This window comes from Acomys minous (genome assembly GCF_964271855.1).
Source record: "Acomys minous genome assembly, chromosome: 13".
Lineage (NCBI taxonomy): Eukaryota > Metazoa > Chordata > Mammalia > Rodentia > Muridae > Acomys > Acomys minous.
In genome coordinates this window covers 55,602,291-55,624,071 of record NC_140495.1, presented here as the reverse complement: position 1 = coordinate 55,624,071, position 21,781 = coordinate 55,602,291, and the positions used below count along the sequence as shown (strand labels likewise).

The following is a 21,781-nucleotide window of genomic DNA, read 5'->3' as shown; positions in this document are numbered from 1 at the left end:
TGAGGTTTAGCCAGGCATTGGAGGCACATGTCTTTAATCCCAGCACTCAGGTGGCAGACGGTTAGATCTCTGCGAGTTCAAAGCCAGCCTGGTCTACATAGTAAGTTCCTGGCCAGCCAGGGCTATGTAGAGAGCCTGTGTCTCAAAACAAAACAAAACAACAATCAGAAAACGAACAACAGTAATAAAAGGAATGGAGGCTTGGTGATCATTAGAGGTGTTATTTTCGGAAGGGTTCAGTTAGCCCCTGTGGAGTTGTGAGAATCAGGCAGAACTGGGTTGTCCTTGCCATCTGAACTATTCCCCCCTCCCCCATGCATCCACAGTTGCCATGACATTCACCATGAGGTTCTTGCCAGAGCCAAACTGATGCCAGCACCACGCCTGTGGACCTGTGACTAGATCAAGTGCTTTTCTTTCTAAGTCCCAGCTTTAAGTATCTTGTGGTGGCAGCTGTGATCATGAGTGTTGACTGTCAACTTGATTGGATTAAGAAATGTTTAGTAGCATCTTGTTCCTGCCCCTGATATTATCGGGTCGGGGTCACAGGGACCCTGAGACAGCTGTCTGGACCTTCGCGGATGATGCTGTCCCGGGTGGTACTTTCTGCCACCACCGCAGCAGCCCTGTGCCTGAGGAACGCGGCCGTCCTGGGACCAGGGGTACTACAGGCGACAAGGGTCTCTCACACAGGACAGCCACGTCTTGCCCTTGTACCGCCTCTTCCTGAATATGGAGGAAAAGCACGTCTTGGGCTGATTCCTGAGGAATTTTTCCAGTTCCTTTACCCTAAAACTGGTGTAACAGGACCCTACGTGCTTGGGACTGGGCTTTGCTTGTATTTTTTATCCAAAGAAATCTATGTGATCACCCCAGAGACGTTCTCGACCATATCAGTAGTAGGGCTGATGGTCTATGTGATTAAGAAGCATGGCGCCTCCATTGGAGAATTTATCGATAAACTTAGTGAGCAAAAAAATGGCTCAACTAGAAGAAGTAAAAGCAGTTGGACCATCAAACAGATCCAGGATGCAGCTGACACGGAGAGAGCACGGCACGCACTGGTTCAGAAGCACCACCGCCTCTTCGACGTTCAGAGGAAGAACATTGCCCTGAGGCCACAACACACCCCAAACCATGGCACATAGTGAAGGCAGTTCTGAGAGGCAAACAATAAGCCCCTACATAAAGACATCGGAAAGATCTCATACTAGAATCTTAACAGCACAACTGAAAGCTCTAGAACAAAAAGAAAACATCACACCCAAAAAGAACAGATGGCAAGAAATAACCAGACTCAGGGCTGACACCAATAAAATAGAAACAACCACAGCAATAAATAAATAAATAAATAAATAAATAAATAAATAAATAAATACACAGTAAAACAAAGAGTTGGTTCTTTGAGAAAATTAATAAAATTGACAAACCCTTATCCAAATTAACTAAAAGATAGAGAGAGAAGATCCAAATTCACAAAGTTAGAGATGAAAATGAGGATAACAGACACAGAAGAAAACCTAGTGGTGCACTTTAGAAGCATGTATTCCACTAAATTGGAAAACCTAGAATAACAATAATAATAACGACAATAACAACAACAACAACTACTACTACTACTACGATTATTTTCAAGACACATGCTGCCTACCAAAGTTAAGTCAAGATCAGATAAGCAATTTAAACAAACCTACCTATAACTCCTACTAAAATACAAGCAGTTATTAAAAGTCTCCCATCACCCTAAAAGAAATCCTAGGGCAGGATGGTTTTTAACACATAATTCTATCATACTTTCAATAAAAGTTAATACCAATATGTCTCAGATTATTCCACAAAATAGAAACAGAAGAAACATTGTCCGTTCACTTTCTGAGGCCATAATCACCTGATACTTCAACCAAATAAAGATACAACAATAAAAGAAAATTACAGATCAATTTCCCTTATTAACATAGATGTAAAAATTCTCTACAAAATACTTGCAAACACAACTCAAGAACACTTAGAAAATAATCACCACCACGTTCAAGTAGGCTTCATCCCAGAAATTTAGGGATGGTTCAATATATGTTAATTGATAAATGTAATCTACCATATAAGCAAACTGAAAGAAAAAAAAACCTCACAGGATCATATCATTAGATATAGAAAAGGCAAAATCCATCACTTGTTCATAATAAAAGTCCTGGGGAAATTGGAAATAAATGCGGCATGTGTCAACAGCAAGCCCATAGACAACATCAATTTAAGTGGAGAGAAACTCACAACAATCCCACCAAATCTGGAACAAGACAAGCTGCTGTGGTGGTTTGAATAAGAATGACCCCATAATAAGAAAGAATGACCCCAGACCCCTGTGTCTGGATGTTTAGCCCATAGGGAGTGGCACTATTAGGAAGTGTGGCCTTGCTGGAATCCGTGTGGCCTTGTTGGAGGAAGTGCATCACTGTGGAGGCGGGCCTTGAGGTCTCCTGTGCCCAAGGGATGCTCACTGTGGCTCCAGTCTCCTGCTGCTGCCTGAAGATCGAGATACAGAATTCTCAGCTCCTTTTCTAGTACTGTGTCTGCCTGTGTCCCTCCATGCCTCCTCCCATGATAATGGACTAAACCTCTGAGACTGTAAGCCAGCCTCAATCAAATGTTTTCCTTTACAGGAGTGGTCATTGTGTCTCTTCAGAGCAATAGAAATCCTAACTAAGACAGCTGCCGACTCTCTTAAAATCTAGTCAATATAGTACTTAAGTCCTAGCCAGAGCAATAAGACAACTGAAGGCAACAGAGCATCTTTATTTGCAGATGATGTGATAGTACAGTTAAGTGACCCTAAACATTCCCCTGGGAAACTCCCATAGCTGATAACAATTTCAGCAAAGTACCTGGATGCAAAATTAACTCACAAAATCAGTAGCTTCCTATATACAAATGACAAAGGTATTGAGAAAGAAATCAGGAAACAACATCCTTCACAATAGCTTCAAAAAATATAAAATGTCTTGAGTTAACTCTAACCAAGCAAGTGAAATATTTGTATGATAATAACCTTAAGACATTGAAGAAATAAACCAAAGAAGATATCAGAAGATGGAAAGATCTCTCATGTTCATGGACCAGTAGTATTAATATAGTAAACATGGCCAGCCCACCAAAAACAACCTACAGATTCAATGCAATCCTCACCAAAATTGCAACACGATTCTCCACAGGATTACAAGAAAGGACACTTTTCAGCTTCATATGGAAACAAAACAAAACGAAAACTCCTGACAACTAAAATACTCAGAATCATAAAAGGCCTGCTGCAGGGGTCCCCATACATGACCTCAAATTGTACTATAGCACCATAGTACTAAAGACCACATAGCATTGGCACAAAACAGACACATTGATCAAGGGAATTGAAGAGCAAGATATAAGTTCACATACCTATGGATGGACACCTGATTTTTTTAAATAAAGAAGCCAGAAATACACACTGGAAAGAAGACAGTATCTTCAGTGGTGCTGGTCAAACTGGACGTCCAAAATGATCCATGTCTATCACCCTGCACAAAACTTAACTCCAAATGGATCAGGGACCTCAATGTAAAACCAGATACACTGAACCTGGTAGAAGAGAATTGGGGTACAGCCTTGAACTCACTGGCACAGGAAATGACTTTCTGAACAGAACACCATTAGCACAGGAGCTAAGATCAATAATTAATAAATGAGACCTCATGAAACTGAGAAGCTTCTTTATGGCAAAGAACACTGTCATCCAGACAAAGTGGCAGCCTACAGAATGGGGAAATATTTTTACTAACTCCGTATCTGATAAAGGGCTAATATCTAAAATATATAAAGAACTCAGAAAAACTTAGATATCAAGAAAACACATAGCCCATTTTAAAAATGGGGTACAGATCTAGACAGAGAATTCTGAAACGAGGAAATTCAAATGGCTGAGAAGCACTTAAAGAAATGTTCACCATCCTTAGTCATCAGGGAAATGCAAATCAAAACTACTTTGAGATTCCGTTCTATCAGTCAGGATGGCCACGACCAATAAGACAAATGTCAGCTCATGCTGCCAAGAATGTGGAATAAGGGGAACACTCATTCATTGCTGGTGGGAGTTCAGACTTGCACAACCACTGTGGAAGTCAAGGTGGTGGTTCCTCAGGAAGATGGGAAGTGGTCTACTTCAAAATCGAGCTATATCACTCTTAGGCATAATACCCAAAATAAGCCTCATATACCCAAGGATGTCCTACCACAAGGACACTTGCTCAACCATGTTCGTTGTTGCTCTACTCATAATAGCTGAAAATTAAAAACCTAGATGCCTGACAACAAATGAATGAATAAAAAACAGTACATCAAATACAGTGGAATATTACCCTTTTGTTTAAAACAATGAAATCATGAAATGTACAGGTGAATGGATGGAAAAAACAATCATTCTGAATGATGGAACTCAGACAAATATGGTATGTGTTTTATCATATGTGGGGGTTAGCTGTAAGATAAGCAAGCTACAGTGCACAGGCCTGCAGAGGTTATGTATGGAGAAAGGGGCTGGGTGGGAGGGACAGGTCTCCTGAGGAAGGGGAAATAGGTAAATAGTTATGAATGGTTGAGGCAGGGGACTGGAACAAGAGGGTCAAACAAGGAGGGGGGAAGAGAAGAGGAGGGTGAGGGAGGGCATATGGGGTGGGGGAGGGACAGCTAAAATGAAGGGCCACTTGAGGGATACAGTAGAAACTTACTAAATTATACATCAGATAACGGGAGACAGAGCCTTGACTGGAGAGCTCTTGTCGCCTAATGAAGCTACAGTACTAGAGGTGAGTCACATCCAGTTGAGTTGTTGGCCAACGTGGTCCCCAAGGAAATACCCGGACAATCCAGGATGTTGCCAAGGCTATGAGGTTGCTCTCTACAAATGGACTTCAAAGATCTATTGCTGAAAACCATACCCACGGACAGCAAGTTACCAAGAAGAGACTTGATACCCTATGATCATATAGAGGGGGAGGTAATCCCCCTCAGGAACAGTCATAGGGGAGGGGAAAAAGGGGAAATTGGGAGGGAGGGAAGAATGGGAGGATACAAGGGATGGGATAACCATTGAGATGTAACAAGAATAAATTAATAAAGGAGAAAAAAATGTAAAAAAAAAAAAGAAAATGTTTTATCCTTTATAATTAATGAAATTATTGAATTATTTATCTGTATGTTTATCACTTGAGTTTACTTTTGCTTACCACCATATGTTACACACATTCCCCTCTACTTTTCCTGCCTTATTTGGGTTAATCTTATTGCTTCCAATGAGCCATTTTAATTCTTCAAATAAATTTTATTCATACTAATTTATATTGCTTCTCATGATTACTGTGAAATTTTAAAACTAGGTTCTTTGACTCCTGTCCCTGTATTCTTAGGGTTCATATTCTATGTGTGAAATAAAATATTAGGGCCATTAAAAAAAAACCATACCCACACAACTCATTGAACACAGAGAAGTCTAGTTGGTGCCTACCTAGAGCGTTCACTCATACTAGCTGATGAAGTGAAACTGACTCTGTGTGCAACCAAAAGGAAAATGTAAACACCACCCCAGCCACAAAGCCTTCAATTTATAGTGGTGTCCTGCCCACAGGGCATGCTAGTGCAATGGTGGCGCAAAGCTTGCAGGAGCAACCAAGAAACATCTGGTTTAATTTAAGGCCCACTCCGTGAGTTGGAACCCACGTGCGATGCGTCATGGATGACTAAGAACCTGAGACTAGATAGCCCGAGGACCTCCAGAAAAACTAAATAAACAATTCTACAAAATGAATGTAGCAATAAAGTGGTGACGTTCTGCTATACTCATAGGTCAGTGCCTTGTTCAGCCTTCATCAGAGAACCTTCTCTGTGCTTGGTTTGTCCTTTTGTGATTCACCTGTTTTATTATCTTATTTTATTCTGCTATTATCTCTTAGAAGCCTGTTTGTTTTCTAACAAGAGACAGGAGGGACCGGAAGGAGTGGAAGGAGAATAAACTGTAACCAAAATGAATTGTATGAAAAAAGAAAAATCTATTTTCAATGAAAGACAAAAACAGATACCAAGAGAAGAAACACACATTGAGACCTTCCAAAGTTGTTAATATAATTTTTTAAGTGAGTAAACACAGTGACCTGCTTGTTTTGAGGAGACTTGGGCAGAAATTAGCCTGTGTGGTCCAGACTTGTCAGGCTTCCAGGGGGATGGCCTGACTTTTTACCATCTCAGCATGCAAATTTCCAAGGGTAAAGTTTCAGCTGAACACTACCTAGACAAGATAGGGCATTTAGCCCACATAATTTCCATTTTTAGGGCCAAAAACATGAGCCCTAAGCCCTAATGGTTTTCTTATTTACTTACATGATACCACTAAATATCCATATATTAAAAATATTTGAAATATTTCAGCCTCTTTCCAATGTTCCATGCAGCCTGATGGTTAGTGTATGTACGAACATTAAACAAGTGTGGATAAGCAATAAATAAAAATCACTTTCACTTAGGTCTTAATTTGAGTTCCTTTCGTTTCCATATCATGAGATGGGATGAAATAAGAAGAGAAAGCATCCTCTAGTCAACAGGGGACCAGGAGATCAGAAAGGGGGGAAATGGCACCCGGCTTGAGAAAGTGGCTGAAGGCAAAGCAGGAGCTCTTCATAATATGGAAATTATTTGGGGGCAGTAGGACAGGAGGTTGTTACTAACCACGATTACTATTCTGTTGATTGTGGTTACAGATATAAAGCAGTATGGACATATGATGGCTTATTTGTGTTTTGAAATATGACCGCCCTTTTAACATCTCAATAAGTATGAAATAACCTGGGGGAAAATCCCAGAATAACAGCAGATGGAGAGGTTGGAAGAAGGTACAGGCGGCACCATCAGAAGTGGGAGGGGAAGAGAGAGCATTCAGGTGGGCGGAGACAGTGTCAGCCAATGGGAGAAGCTGGCTGCTTCTTCCACCCAGTGGTTTTGTGGTATTTACTGTCAGATTCTGAAAGAAATCTTTCTAAGAATGCCTGCTTGGGCCAGGTTGTGGTGGCGCATGCCTTTAATCCCAGCACTCGGAGGCAGAGTCAGGTGTATCACTGTGAGTTCGAGGCCAGCCTGTTCTACAAAGCACGTCCAGGACAGCCAAGGCTACACAGAGAAACCCTGTCTCAAAAAACCAAGAAACAAAATGCCTGCTCTTCAGATAGACAGGAATCTGCCACCCTGAAACACGTGCCTGAGGAGAGTACCAAATTAAGCCTCCTTTGCATAGAGAGTATTTTGAGCTAATTATTCTTGGAAACAGCAATGACAACGGGTGCTCTTAAAACAGAAGTTTCTTTGTGTAAGAGAAATTCACATTTATAAAAGAAATATCCGTGTGTAAGACGGTCTCGGGTCTGCAGCCAGGAGAAAGGATGAGTGAAACACAGTAACCAGAAACTCCCACCAACCCACACAGCACAGTACTTACTCGTTACATTTCTTGGGCTGCTCCGGTTCACTGAGCCCTCGCCATGACCCGCCTTCGTGGAATCTAAACTGCTTTGCTTGAGATTTAGTCACTTTCCCTGGTACCTACCTTGAACACAAGAGGTGCAGGTATTAGCGCGTCTGTGGTGCTGTTACAAAATGCTCAGGACGGCACAAGTAGTAAAGAAAGGACATGCATTGCATGCAGTTATGGAAGCCAGCATGCTGGCTGGTGAGGCCTCCTCTCTGCATCCAAGATGGCGCCTTTGCTCTTCTGGAGGAGAGGAGCACCGTGTCTTTACACGGATGAGGGGGTAAGAGGGTTCCCCATCAACCACGCGTCCTTTAGTAAAGATGCTAATCCCACTTGTGAGGACTCACACTCACAATGTAGTCATCACCCAAATCCGCCCTCTAATATTTTTGTCCCATGAATCTCGTTTCAACAGGAACCAAGCTGCTCCTATATGAATTTGTGAAGCGACACCATCATTAAAATCTTAATGCCGTGTCTCGGAACTTAAACCTGCTTTTCTTTCATTAATTTATCTTTCTTCATAGGGGTTTGTCCCAACTCGGAAAAAGTATCTTTCCTTTCACCGTCTTAATTTACTTTGCACCAAAGGTAATTTAGGAAGTTACCCTAGGAAACTCAGCAAGCTTTATTTTGAACACAGGAACTTACTGATTGACAAGGTAAATAGTTACATCCTGCAGATTAAAGTTCAATTCACTGAAGGCCTGCTGAGTTTTACTATTATAGACGTTTGTAAAGGGAATCTATTTTGTCGTGAGAATGAGAACGCATGTTTAGCTTGGCTCTCTGATGATTCCAGTGCTTGCTACTCAACATGACACTGTCATGTGTTTACAAAAGGTCCATCTTAGCCCGGCGGTGGTGGCGCTCGCCTTTAATCCCAGCACTCGGGAGGCAGAGGCAGGCGGATCGCTGTGAGTTCAAGGCCAGCCTGGTCTACAAAGTTAGTCCAGGACAGGCAAGGCTACACAGAGAAACCTTGTCTCAAAAAACCAAAAGAAAGAAAGAAAAAAAAGAAAAGGTCCATCTTACCAATGATTAGTTTGCCATTAGTTAACCCTTTCGTGGCATCAAATCTTTTAGGATGAACACTACTTCATTTTTTCACTCCTTCTTTCATGCTCTCTAGCAGAGCCTGGTGATTTTCTTTTTCAGCGTCCTGCATGCTCATTCCTCCACTTAAGCCTTCTTCTGTTACTGATTTTGAAGCTATTTGTTGGGGCTGGAGAGATCCTCATTGGTTAAGGGCACTTGCTGCTGCTCTTCAGAGGATTTGAGTTCAAGTCCCACTCTTCGCATCAGATGGCTCTCAATTACCTGTAACTCCAGCTCCAGGAGATCCAGTGCCCCCCCCCTGGGCCCTTCAGGTACTGCACTCAAGTACACACACACACACACACACACACACACACACACACACACACACACTTAAAAATAGTGAAACAAACCTTTAAATAATAAATCTATGTATTTCATTTTAAAATTTAGTTATATTCCTAAGAAAATTACACCTGAAAATGGCTTTCTTTAAATCCGACCATTTCAATAAGCTTTCAGTAATTTACCAATTTATTTATTTTTCTTGTAAACAGCCATAATTTGAAAGCAATGTGAGAGTTTCCAACTTTGACTCCTTGAATTTACTCTTTTATTGATTGCTCTAGAAAATCCCTTTGTGTGTGCATTCTTCTGCTTGAATTACCACCATAAAATACCACAGGCAGGGCCTTCAATGGCAGAAGTCAACCTTCTCACAGCTGTGCATGATGGGTTTCTGGTAGGCCACTCTCCTTGGCTTGTGGCCAGAAGCTCTCCTTTGCCACAGTCTCTCCTAGCCTTCTCTCTGCGTGCTTGAGAGGCAAGACGAGATCTCTCTTGTAACTTCACTCAACCTCCTATAAAAAGCCCTAGCTCTTCATGCAGTGACACTGGGGTATTGACCTTCAACACAATATACCTCGTGGAGGGCACAACACAGTTCATAGCAGTGCATCAAGGAACAGAACAAGTATAGAGTCTTTCCTTATAGCTTTATACTTTTGAATTAACATTACAAGTGATACTTTGCATCTCGGCTTGAACATCTGAGAACTAGTGTGGATCAGATATGCATATGCAAATGTGCAAAAATAACTGATACTGAACACAGACAAAATGTAAGTTTGTTTTGAATTATTCATTGCAGTGGTTTATTTGAAAAAAAAAGTGTACCTTTTAGACACAGATTAGGTGTCCAATGAGCTCCTGCTGATGGACAACAAAGCTGCCACAAGTGTTTGCTATCATGTGCTTATAGACTGTCTCAAGTGCTTGCAAGTGGCTTACACTTAAAAAGTACTTATTCATATTTGCCTTTCATCCAGAAAAAACTTTCCATTAGGCAATGAGTATATTTTAATATAAGTAGCATAGTATATATTTGGTGTGTAATGGCCATGAATTACTCTTTTTTGTGGAGGGGGGTTGGTTCCTGGCTGCCCTGGACATGCCTTGTAGACCAGGCTGGCCTCAAACCCACAGCAATCCACCTGCCTCTGCTTCCCTGAGTGCTGGGAGGCATGCACCACCATGCCTGGCTATGAGTTATCCTTGAACTCTAATTTTACACACTAATAAATATCTCTTACTTCTTGCTGAATAATTGTAAGAGAAAAACATTATGATGAAAGTGACTACATAGTCCCCATTCTGCTATGAATGAAAACTCTTGGAAAACACACCATTTAAGACATAATTCCTTCTGAGCAACTCTCACTCCAAATTATTCTTTTGAAAAATAACATTTGTGTTAATTTTTAAGAATTTTTTTACAATGTATTTGGATCATAGTGACACTCAACTTCTTGTAACTCCATCCACATCTGCCCTGTATTAGTCAGAGTTCTCTAGAGGAACAGAACTTACAGAGTTGATTCTACCTATCATCTGTCTGTCTGTCTGTCTGTCTATTGTCTGTCTGTCTATCTATCTATCATCTGTCTATCATCTGTGTATCATATATATGATATATATATATATACACCTATCAATCATATAGCCTCCCCTGCCTCTCCCTCTTGTGTGATTTATCAGCAAGCCTGTGGTCCAGCTTTGTCCAATAATGGCCACCTTCAAATGGAAAGGCCAAGAATCAAGCAGTGTTCAGTCCATGAAGCTGGGTGTCTCAGCGCATCTTCTGTTCATGATTTAATGGGGGTCTTCACACATCACATGATATAGTTAAGAAAAAAGTCCTTCTTGGGTATGCCCACCCATTTGGGATGTGGTTAATTCTAGGTGTATCCAAGTTGACAACCAAGAGTAGCCATCACACATCTCTACCTCCTTACCAGCCCAACTTTGTGTTTGGTTTCTTTTTAAATAACCCACAGACTCCAATTTGTGCTTTCTACACACTTGGCTGTGGAACCATGCCCTGGAGTTTGATTACCCTTAAAGAGAACTGATTCCCTCCCCTCCAGAAGCCACCACCTCTGTAGCCCCCCACTCGGGGTGGGGTTGTGAGCTGGAATGCTGACTGGATTCATCTTGTGCAGCCCTTATTCAGGTCACTACAGCAGCTGTGAGCTGTGACTGCAGCAGTCCTGTCATGCCCAGATGGCGCTCTCCCAGTGTGCTCCCCCCACCTTCCCCTCTGGCTCTTACAGTCTCTCCCCCATTTCTCTATGGTTCCTAAGCCTTGGAGTGAGGTTCCCCATCTGTGCCTGAGCACTCCACAGGCCCTTACTCCCTGTATTTTGACCAGTCACGAGTCTCTGCAGTAACGGCTAACCACTGTATGTGTATATATATATATATATATATATATATATATATATATATATATATATATATATATGAACTTCTCACAAAGTCTGAGGGCTGCACTGATCAGAATTGTTCTTAAAAAGTTCACCTATTTAAAATAAAGTCGGGTAAATTAAGTCAGTTCTTAAAACAAATTTTATAATCAAGAAAATACATCAAAGGAAAACAAATATTAACATGTTTGAGGTACATTGTAAGAATTCATTGATATCTTGTAACCTCTAAAAGGGTAAAATTAAATAAATATATATGTGTCTATACATATATTGAAAAAAAATCCTAAAAAATTTTATTTCCAGATGTGATAACACAACCTTTGGGCAAGAAAGGAAGATTTCCTTCTTTTTTTTTTCTATCTCTTATAATCCCCGAAGGATTCATTTTAGAAAAAGTAATTTATCCATCTAAATTCATTGTCTATTGACCCACAGACAGGCTAAACTATCCTTCGGGTCAATTCCCAGCTTCTGTCCTCAGCAGCTGAGTGGCCTCTGGTGAGTTCCTTAATTATTCCTGGCTCTGGTTTCCCCATTCATAAAATTAGAGAACTACCAGCATACTATGGTCTTCTCTGTTAATCATGAGCTACCCTACTTTAGATCATGATAACAGGTCCCAGCGTTATCAGCACATAAAACCAATTAATTTTCATTATTTTAAGTAATCAGGTTAGAGTGTTTTTTATTTTTTAAAAAATTTATTCTTGCCTTTTATGTATGAGTGTACTGTCTTCATGCACACCAGAAGAGGCAATCAGATTCCATTGCAGATGGTTGTGAGCCACCATGTGGTTGCTGGGAAGTAAACTCAGGGCCTCTAGAAGAGCAGTCAAGTGCTCTTAACCACTGAGCCATCTCTCCAACCCCTATAATGAATCTTTTCAAAATCTTAAAGAGGCAAATTTCCAATCATGGTTATTTATGTATTTATGTACTTTTATGTAGTTTTGAGACAAGGTCTCACTGTAGCTCTGGCTGGTCTGGAACTCACAAGAGATCCACCTGTCTCTTGCCTCCCAAGTGCTGATACTAAAGAGGTGCTCCATCACGCCTGCCTGTGTCTGTACACAGTGATATTTTGGTTGATGAATAACTTTTTGAAAAATAATTTCTTTTATTTTGTAAGTTCATAATATAATCCCACCACTTCCCCTTTCTCTTTCCTCCCCTCAGACTTTCCCCTTTGGCCCTCCACGCCCTCTTTTAAATTCATGGTCGCTTTTTTCATTAAATGTGTGTGTGTGTGTGTGTGTGTGTGTGTGTGTGTGTGTGTGTAAATATTTATATATACATATTTAAACACATAAAGAAAACCTCCTCAGTCCATATGTTGTTTGTATGTATGTTTTCAGGGCTGACATTGGATAACCGACTGTCATATTCTTCCTTGGGAAGGCTCCTCCCCCCCCCCCCCCCCCCCCCGCCTCAGTTGCCCTCCTGAGTTGCCGATGGTCTTGGTGCAGGCCTGAGGACTCCGAGAGCTTCGCCCAGACACAACAGCCTGCCTGTTGCTATCAACCATCCTTGTTCAGCTCATGTGTAGGCAGTCATGTTCATGAATTGGCTTTTTTCTATCCAAGAGCTTCCTATGGGTCAGACATGGGATAGAAAGGTGAAATAATGAAATCTTCTCATTGAACTTTGTCCTCCTGCATTGTTGCATGCAGGACTTGCTCTTAGATGCGCCAAAGACTACAGCACAGCCTATGTTACTATGAGGAAATAAACAGTTTCTCAGAAACTGAGACTTCACCATGCAGGAGTTTTATGGGTTTATGTCCAGCTCTATGATTTAGAAAGAAAGGAGAACAGGCCTTTCCTGAGTCAGAAGATTTTCTCAAACCATTACAGAATAACAATTATGAGTCTCCACTTCTTATTTTTATTGCTGGCTTGAAAAAGATGACTCTACAATGCTTACACCAGGCAGATATTATTCTACAAATAAGGGCCCAGCATGACATTTATGAGAAAGCCAGAGGGTCCTCCTGCGCAAAGCTGATTGGTGCTCAGCCAATAGGCTTTGGATTCTGCCAATAAAGGCTCCTACTGGCCAGGCTGGACAGATGCAGAGGGTCATTGTGGCCACGGGCCTCTGGGGACAAGCTTGCCACCTCTCTGAACAGCACACAGCTGTGGTCTACAAAGAGAAGCCAGCCCTTGAAGATGAAACATCTGCTTCCTCAGTGGCGTCCAATCCTGGTCGTGTACTGCTTCTCTGCGCTGCAGACTCCCTCCGCAGGTAAGGGGCTGTCACCACACCCACCTGACCTGAGCTCTATGGAAGACTGAGGTACATCTTTACCCCTCAGGGTAGTTCTCAAGGGAGCTGAGCTTCCTTCCTTCACCTACCCTCACATCTACTCTCTTGTTTTCAGGCGTGGCACTTCCGTCTAACCAAGTGATGGTCACGGGAAGATGCCACAGCCTTTGATCCAGAGACACTGGGATTAAACACCTCTTGCCCCGAGGGTGTCTTGATGTGGTGGTGAAAAGGAAGAGTCTTCTTGGTCTCCATGCGAGCTGAGGGAAGAGTCTGCTAAGTCTGTTTCAAAGATATCAGAAATGAGAGCTTGAGAAAGAAAACAGAGTTTACAGCCCTGCAGACTGAACGCTGACGGGCAGCTTTAGAGACCAAAGAGCAACTATGCAGACAAAAGAAATTACATCAGGGGTGGGAATAGGTCGGGTCTCGGAGAGCTCAGGGGAGCCTGAAGGCTGCCTTCTGCCGGCCCCGGGTACTGCCCGTGGTGCTGTCTGTGTCCTGTGTCTCTCTGATTTCTGAGGAGCAGTTTGTAGGGAGCCGGATGTGGTGGGGAGGGTCTCCAGCCCTCAACCACATCAGATCACCACGTCTCCAGGCAATTTGCCATTAAAGCACAGGAAAGTAGGCCATGGATGAGAAGCCATGACTGGAAACAAGGACCATTGCACAAATTTGAACTTTTTTTTTTATTAGTATTTTGGTTTTAGAGGCTTAGAGAACATGGAAAATAAAGTGTGTTTGTTTTCTCCTAAAGAGTAATGCAACACTTGGGCTCCGTGAGAAACCGAATCAGCTTAGCTTCTCCAGAAGGCTAGACCTCCTCTGTGGTCTCCTAGCCAGCCTTCTGGCTTCTGTTTGGTTACTTTGTCTGACCTTCAATGCACTGCCAGGCCAGGACAAGCAGCGGCTGTCCCTATGACCTCCCATAGAATCTTGTTCATAGTTTGTCTTTGAAAATTTGGTTTTTAATTGTCTGCATTTCCCTGCTTTTCCTAGTTGATTTGTTTTCTAAGGGTAGGGTCCTCTGCTCTTCATCTTTGTATTAACACAGATCTCTCAATAAGGCCTTGTGGGATTGATTTGCAGCCCTTTGCTCTATCAAACGATCGTAATTATCATTACATTAGGCTGTGACATGATCACATCTGACTTCAGGCATTCTTGTTGGGGGTCTGTGGGGGATTTGAAGGATTGGATGAAGATGTCTTGCTAGTCACAGGTCTCAAAAATAATAGAAGGGCCTTAACATACACATTCTATTTTCAGTCCTTCTAGAGAAAACTGTGGGCACCTTTAATTCTACATTACCTTCTACCATGTCAAGTCAGGCTATTAGTCTTCATGGCTTGAACACTATCGTTTAATGATGCCAGAATATTGTCTTAGCTTTATTGAAGAGAACAAATAACCCACAATGTATATATATATACATATATATATGTGCACACATGTATGTGTATGTGTGTTTGTATGTGTGTATGTATGTATGTACATTTATTGTTGTTAGAATAGACTGCTATTGAGCCATAGAGCCCCTGTTCCATATTTTAAGATATACAAGTTCGGGACATTATAAGTATTTATTTAATCTTACGTTGTTAGTGCTGACCTACCTCATGGATTCTTTCAACTACATAAACCTCTGAGTATTACATCATATGTAAATGAGAAGATTGTTCGTTGAAGTCAGAAAGGGGCTGGAAGGATCCAACTACATGCTAGCAGCAGCTCTTTGCAGAACTCTACACTGGAGGGGTTGATGATGGAACAGAGACAGGTGTCTGTGTGTCTTAAAAGTTGTGATAAGATGCACATCCTCTGCTGGCATTTCTTTCTGATATCTGATCCATACAAATTTCACCAAAACTCCCATTAAATCAAGCACACTCAGTTTTAAAATAAGCTTGTTACACAGCTTGGGTTTGATAGTCCCAGGTAGAGGTAGCTTATTTTTCCATTCCTCTCGGCAACGCCTTCTGCTACTTTCTCTGTTAACCACCCTCCTCCTGACCCCCTACTCTGCCCCACCTCTCCCCTCCCCTCTCCCCTCCCCTCTCCTTTCCCCCTCCCCTCCCCACTCCTCTCCCCCCCCCCCCCCCACTGCATTTGCTCAGCTCTGCACTAGATTCTATTACTACCACTGATTGTTTTTTATGGCAAAGGCGCAGAAGCAAACGCTGCGGCGTCTTTCTGGAAGTGACGTTTCGATTATCTTCTGTTGTAGGGCTTGCTCAACCTCTAGTTGGTCCTCCTGATGGCTTGGATACTGTGGAGCCTGAGGTATGCTATTATGTAGCACTGCGAGATTTGCATTTAGCCCTGGCTTTGAAATATCATGTGGTTAACATTCTCTTAAAACTATTTTAAGATCAGATATTTGGCTGCAGCAGAAACTCACTGCGACCGCAGCATGTGAGACATCCTGTGAAGTGATTTGAAATTTGCTGCATTGTGTGAGGAGATAATTCAGGGTTCATAAATGGAACAATTTTAGAGTTTTAAACATGCTGTAAGAGAATTCTACTGGCTAAAGAATTTACTCTTGTATTAGATTTATTTTCCTCATTTTGTCTTTTAGCAACTGGTATACTTTCTGAACCAGTGGGGAACACTTTCTATCCAACCAAAGGTAAAACAATATTCATATGCTAGTGCCCTGTAGTTAGATCAATATATATGTTTACATCATAACTTATATTTAATAAATGACTCTTTTGCTGTTTACTAGAGAATGTTGTGTGTATAAAAATACCATTTTAGGAAAATCAAGTTTCCCCATTTGATATAAATTGCTACAAAATATTAGTACTTCATAAATATTCTTAAGATTATATTATCTATACATATATTATATATTATAACTTGATGCACTATGGTATAACAGTTCTACAACACAGTATATCATATGTAAAGGACCATGCCTAACAGTAACTATAGTAACCACAATAAAAGTAACTTAGTGGGTACAAAGTCAATGTTGGCTAATTGAAAATTCAAAAGAGTGGCCTTGGGATAGTTCACAGCTCTCAACACTGCCTGTCAGTTCTCACCTTGGGTAATATTTCTCCTCCACGCACTTCCCCAACCCTCAGCATCACATGGTCCAGCCACATCCAACATCTCACCATTTCTCAAACATACCAGACCCTTTAAATCTTATACCGCCTTTTAAAAAAAAGATTTATTTATTTATCATATATACACAGTGTTTTGCCTGCATGTACACCAGAAGAGGGCACTAGATCTCATTATAGATGGTTGTGAGCCATCATGTGGTTGCTGGGAATTGAACTCAGGACCTAAGAGCAGACAGTACTCTTAACCTCTGAGCAATCTCTCCAGCCCCTATACAGCCTTTTCTTTAGCCAAGAATATCTCTGCCTTCCCCAGAGCCTGTAGTTAATGGTCTAGGCTCTCAATCTAAGCTGTTCAACCCGGGCCATGTCTCAGTCACTCTGTGTCTTAGTTAGTGTGTCTGTCACGTGTGTGATTGCTGTGACAGCTCCAGTTACCCCGAGGGATGAATTCCATAACACCTACGCTTTCAACAGCACCCACAGTGTGGTGAATGATGGCCACTAACTGCCTCTCGCTGCAGCTACTTCTCATTCAAAATCCAAGTGTTGCCTTCTCTCTCAAACTGCATATGTTTGGGTATGATTATTATAATCATCTTTGTAGCTCTAGTAGCTGGACCGAGCCTCAGGGTGAGAACTCACAGTTCCTCTTTGCCACTGCCTCCCCCACCCTGCTCCACAGCGGCTTCCTTGCTTTTCCTATGAACCCTGTGGTGTCCCTCAGGTAAGCAGGGAGAGTGGACGTGCACGCAGCTGGCCCACGGCAAGGACCAAGTTGCAATAAATTTCCTTTTGCCATTTTCATTTCCCCAACACCTCCCACACCCATTATTTCTGGTTACAGAAGAACAAGTAGTTGCTCAATGAACAAAAATGACAACACTTTCGAATTATGAATAGAGAGGTAGTGGCTCTTCCAGGCATCATGTCCCCCCCCCCCCCCGGCTGTCCTGTGTTGGGATGAGTTGCTGCAGTTCCAATTGTACGCCTGTTCTGCTTTCCATAGGCCATGCCTGTGTCTGCAGGACACATCTGGGTTCCATGGGAAGTGGTTGCATTCTACAGCCACTGTCATCTGTAGGCAATCAAGCAAACTCTGCTTTCCTGGTTACCAATGATATCAGAAGGACTTGAAGCAGGAAAGAGCTAGCAGGTTCGGTGGGCAGAGACATATTTATTCATTAATTCAGACAAGATGCTTGGGAACACAGCACTGCCAAGTACTGGGGATGGGGTGATGCTCTCCAAAAATCAACCTGCCCTCAGGTGTGTGCGCCATACTTAGGGAAGTGAATGAAATGCTCGCAGTATAGGAATTACTATTGGGGAAATGAATGAAATATTACGTGAGTAAAATTTTACACATATGCTTCTATATAAAATGGGCACACGTGAAATGTGAAGAAGTCTGAGTAGCATCTGGAAAAGAGTTGAATAAACTATTAATTTTTATGAAACATAGGAATGATTCTCCTCGTGAAGACTGAAAAGTTAAGTAGAGATAAATTATAAAAGGCAACTCTATCTTAAAAGCCTGTGCCAGCTGCAGCCTTAACTTGACTGTTTTATATTTAAGTCCAGTTGGCCTGTTGTGTCAAAACTTCATCCTGCTCCAGTGAAACTCCGTGTAACTTTCTTCTCAATTCTCTTTCCAGGAAAACCAGAATGTGTTCAAAAGGGTGAGCACCTGGCTGTGCCTAACATGCCCTCGGCACCGAGTTTGGAGCAGGCGACCCCTGGTGCTAAACGCCCTTTTCCTCTTCTCTGTTTAGTTTCTGTTTCACTACTCCAGGACTCGGAAGCCAACACACCCTGCTAACTCTGAGGTCGGTATGCTATGAGCTGCAAAAATGACCCTCTTCCCAATACCTTCTAGGTCTCCTGAATCTGTATACATGCACAGCCAAGTGTTCATTAGGCAGAACCCCCCTCGGCACATGTGTTCCCTACCTCCCTGCTCAGGGCGGCAAGAATTGTTTCTTTTTCCTCGTGGATGAGAGTGACGGTAACGGACAGAGCTCAGATGTTGGAGGGTAAACCGCAGAAGGGGGAGATTAAGTAAGAAACGTGTGCTTGCTATCATGCACTTGAACAGGAGACCAAGTAGGGCCTCGGGAGAACTGCGGCCCATTTCCATCACTTCTGGCTGCTTTTCATCTTTATATTTTGAAAGGCACTGAGTGATGCATTTGGTGCTGCCTCCCACAGTGATCCCCCATCTTCCAGTCAGGGTGCAGATGCACAGTGGGAGCAACAGCAAAGGCCTGAGACCTTGCGATTTCAGCTCTGGGGCTCAAATCCTTGCACACGCTAGATAAGCACTCTGTCACCGAGCTACCTCCCTACCCGACCTCCTTTTTTGACACAAGTTCTCACTGTGTCATCCAGGCTGGCCTTCCTCCTACTTCTGCCACTAAGATTTCAGGTGGGTGCTATCATACCCAACTAACTTACTTAAAGCTCTGAGCAAACCACAGGAGCAAGCTTGTGAGGGTGGATTTACATAGGGTGGCATTCGAGAAACACCCGGAGGAGCTTAAAATGTAGATTTTGGTTCAGATGCACTGCCGTAGCACCTGAAATTCTACCATGGGAGAGCCACTTATTTTATATACGTATGGCTTCCCCAGTCTTCAGAAGGATTCTTAAAATTGTTAAATACTCAGAAAGAATATGTTTCCCCCAAGAGTCATCGATGTGCTGGGCGTGGTGGGGCACACCTGTAATCCCATCGCTCAAGGAGACAGAGGCAGGTGGATCGTTGTGAGTTCGAGGACAGACTGGTCTACAAAGTGAGTCCAGGACAGTTCAAGGCTACACAGAGAAACTGTCTCGAAAACAACAACAGCAACAACAAAATCAGTAAAACAAAAAAGTTGCCGATGTTCTGGGTCTGGGATGGCATTAGATAAAGATAGGCCAGCTACCACAGCGCATAAAAGATCAAGGGAAGAGGAGAGAGGCCGTGGTGAGCAAAGCACCGGAGAAAAGGACAGACACCCTTGCCTGAGAGTGTGCAGACAGATGCAGCCACGGAGTGCAGGTTGGGGTCTGATACTTGCCTCTCTGGCACCTCCTCCCCAGAACAGGATAGCACCTAGAGAAAGGAGGGGCCCAGGGCAGGGGGTGCTTTGAGCGTTGGACAGAGTGCTCAGTGTAAACACCAGTAAGCAACTGACGGGTCCTGAGGGGAGATTTCTAAGTGGTGTGGTGGAATTGAAGCCTGTGTCAAGGCAAGCAAGTTCTTTATTGAAAACACAAACACCTCCAGCTTAGGCTCCAGAATTGAATTTACTCTGAAAATTAAACCCATTTGTAAGAGAGGCGAGTCAAAGGGCATGTGTGTAGGCCTGGGGCTCTCCGTATTGCCGTGGTCAACAGCTTACAGCTCCTGTCTGAGACCCTCAGGCTCACAGTGCTGCTCTGTTGCTCTGTTGCAGTTTGCTCCGGTTCACCCCTTGATGCGCCTGGCTGCCAAGCTCGCCAGCAGAAGGATGAAAACATGGCTGCCATCTCCGCATATGGTGCGTGCTTCCGTCCTCCGCCCACGGTTCCATCATGCGGCTCGGTCTGGTTCTCTCCTTGAACCGCAGCCTCCAGCATTCTGGGGAGAGCTGTGGGCAGACACACTCTCCCTTAACCTTGACTTTCCAGTCTGCAATCCCAGGGTCAAAGGAGGGACCCTTAGCCCAGTGCCATCCCATTCCTCTGGTCCTTTATTTAGTTCATCCTAAGTTTTGTTTTGTTTTGTGTTACCTTTCAATTTTGTTCCTCTGTCCCATCATGAAATCTGCCTTGGTGACATCTCTGCTTTCTATGGCCTAACCTGCCTGTTTCCCCTTAAGTTCAGTAAGTGCAATCTCAGCAATAATAGCTGATCCTTTTCAAGCTATTATTTAATCAATTACTAAAGTTTTGTTGCACAACAGCAAAATAATAATAATAATAATAATAATAATAATAATAATAATAATAATAATAATAATAATACCTGGTGATCTTGAGCCCAGGTACTGTGGCCAACATATCCTGTTTTGTTCAGAACCCTTTCCTAAGACTGCTGGAAGTTGCTCAGCCACTAAAACTCTACCTGGGCTCCCTGCTGCCCACACACAGGTCTGCAGGTCCGCCCTAACTCCATTCTTAAGCCAAGTTATAACCAAAAGCAGACGAAGATGCTAAAATCGCTTGACATTGAAAATTTGCTTCATCCAGAAGTAGGTTTCAAAGTTGCAGTTATTCAGGGTTGTAAGCAGATTAAATATATTTGGATCCCAAACTGCACCCCAGACTGAGTGACAATCCTCCCGCTGAGGACTTGTAAGGGGCCCCACTCTCAACGATTCTCCCCAGCTGCTTTTCTGCATCTGTCTTCTGATGAAGTGGGGCAGCCGTGAGGTTCCTGGTGAATTAATGTATACTTCGTTCCTTTCCAGGACTCCAGGAAGGCGACTGTGGACTTTCTTAAGAAGGCATGTGGACCCTGTGAGAATGCCTATTTCTAGAATGCTCTAGAAGGAAGGGCAGGGAAGTGCCTGGAACCTGCAGCCCTTCCAGCCCCATTTGAATAGAACAGATCTTTCCAGAAAACCCTAAATATCTTCTCTCAGCATTAAAGTTGGGTGTTTCCTGGGTTTCCTCTGAGGTAGAAGGTGATTGTGGAAAGACGGCTAATGTGTCACATGATTGCCACTTCAGTCTAGTCTCACAGCTGAGTCACTTGAGCCATTTATCATGAGGGACCTGACCCCTCCTCTTCTACAAAATTAGAGAGAGGAAAAATACTTCGACCCCATAAACCAATGACTCTCAGACTGGAGCATGCATTAGGATATGGTTAAAATTGGAATAGTTGGGCTCCATCCTGACGTTTAATAGGTCAGACTGAGGTGGACTCTTGAGAAGTTTCATTGATAACAAGTTCTCCAGATAGCTTTATGGTGCTGGTCTGAGACCATCCTTTTTGAAACCTTCTCCGTGGATGTTTTGAGGGACCTTTGGCTTAGAATGTGACTACATTACAGTTTGTGGTTTTGTGTTGCAGGATGCCATGAGCACCATGGGGCCGCCATTTTTCCTTTTCAGGGTATAG

At 42.8% G+C, this 21,781-nt stretch overlaps 2 protein-coding genes across 2 annotated transcripts; both read left to right on the top strand.

Annotated features, from left to right (window-relative positions):
• Window positions 1–513: 513 nt before the first annotated feature.
• LOC311581796 (ATP synthase F(0) complex subunit B1, mitochondrial-like) lies at window positions 514–1,148 on the top strand (the record flags this gene model as incomplete). Its single annotated transcript, XM_084754334.1, has 1 exon — window positions 514–1,148. Exon 1 carries the CDS (start codon window positions 582–584, stop codon window positions 1,146–1,148), a length of 567 nt encoding a protein of 188 aa, XP_084610460.1. The 5' UTR covers window positions 514–581.
• Window positions 1,149–13,512: 12,364 nt separating this feature from the next.
• NMS (neuromedin S) lies at window positions 13,513–21,781 on the top strand (the record flags this gene model as incomplete). Its single annotated transcript, XM_084754333.1, has 7 exons — window positions 13,513–13,588; window positions 15,837–15,892; window positions 16,191–16,241; window positions 18,345–18,368; window positions 18,462–18,515; window positions 20,130–20,213; window positions 21,734–21,781. 7 exons carry the CDS (start codon window positions 13,513–13,515, stop codon window positions 21,779–21,781), a joined length of 393 nt encoding a protein of 130 aa, XP_084610459.1.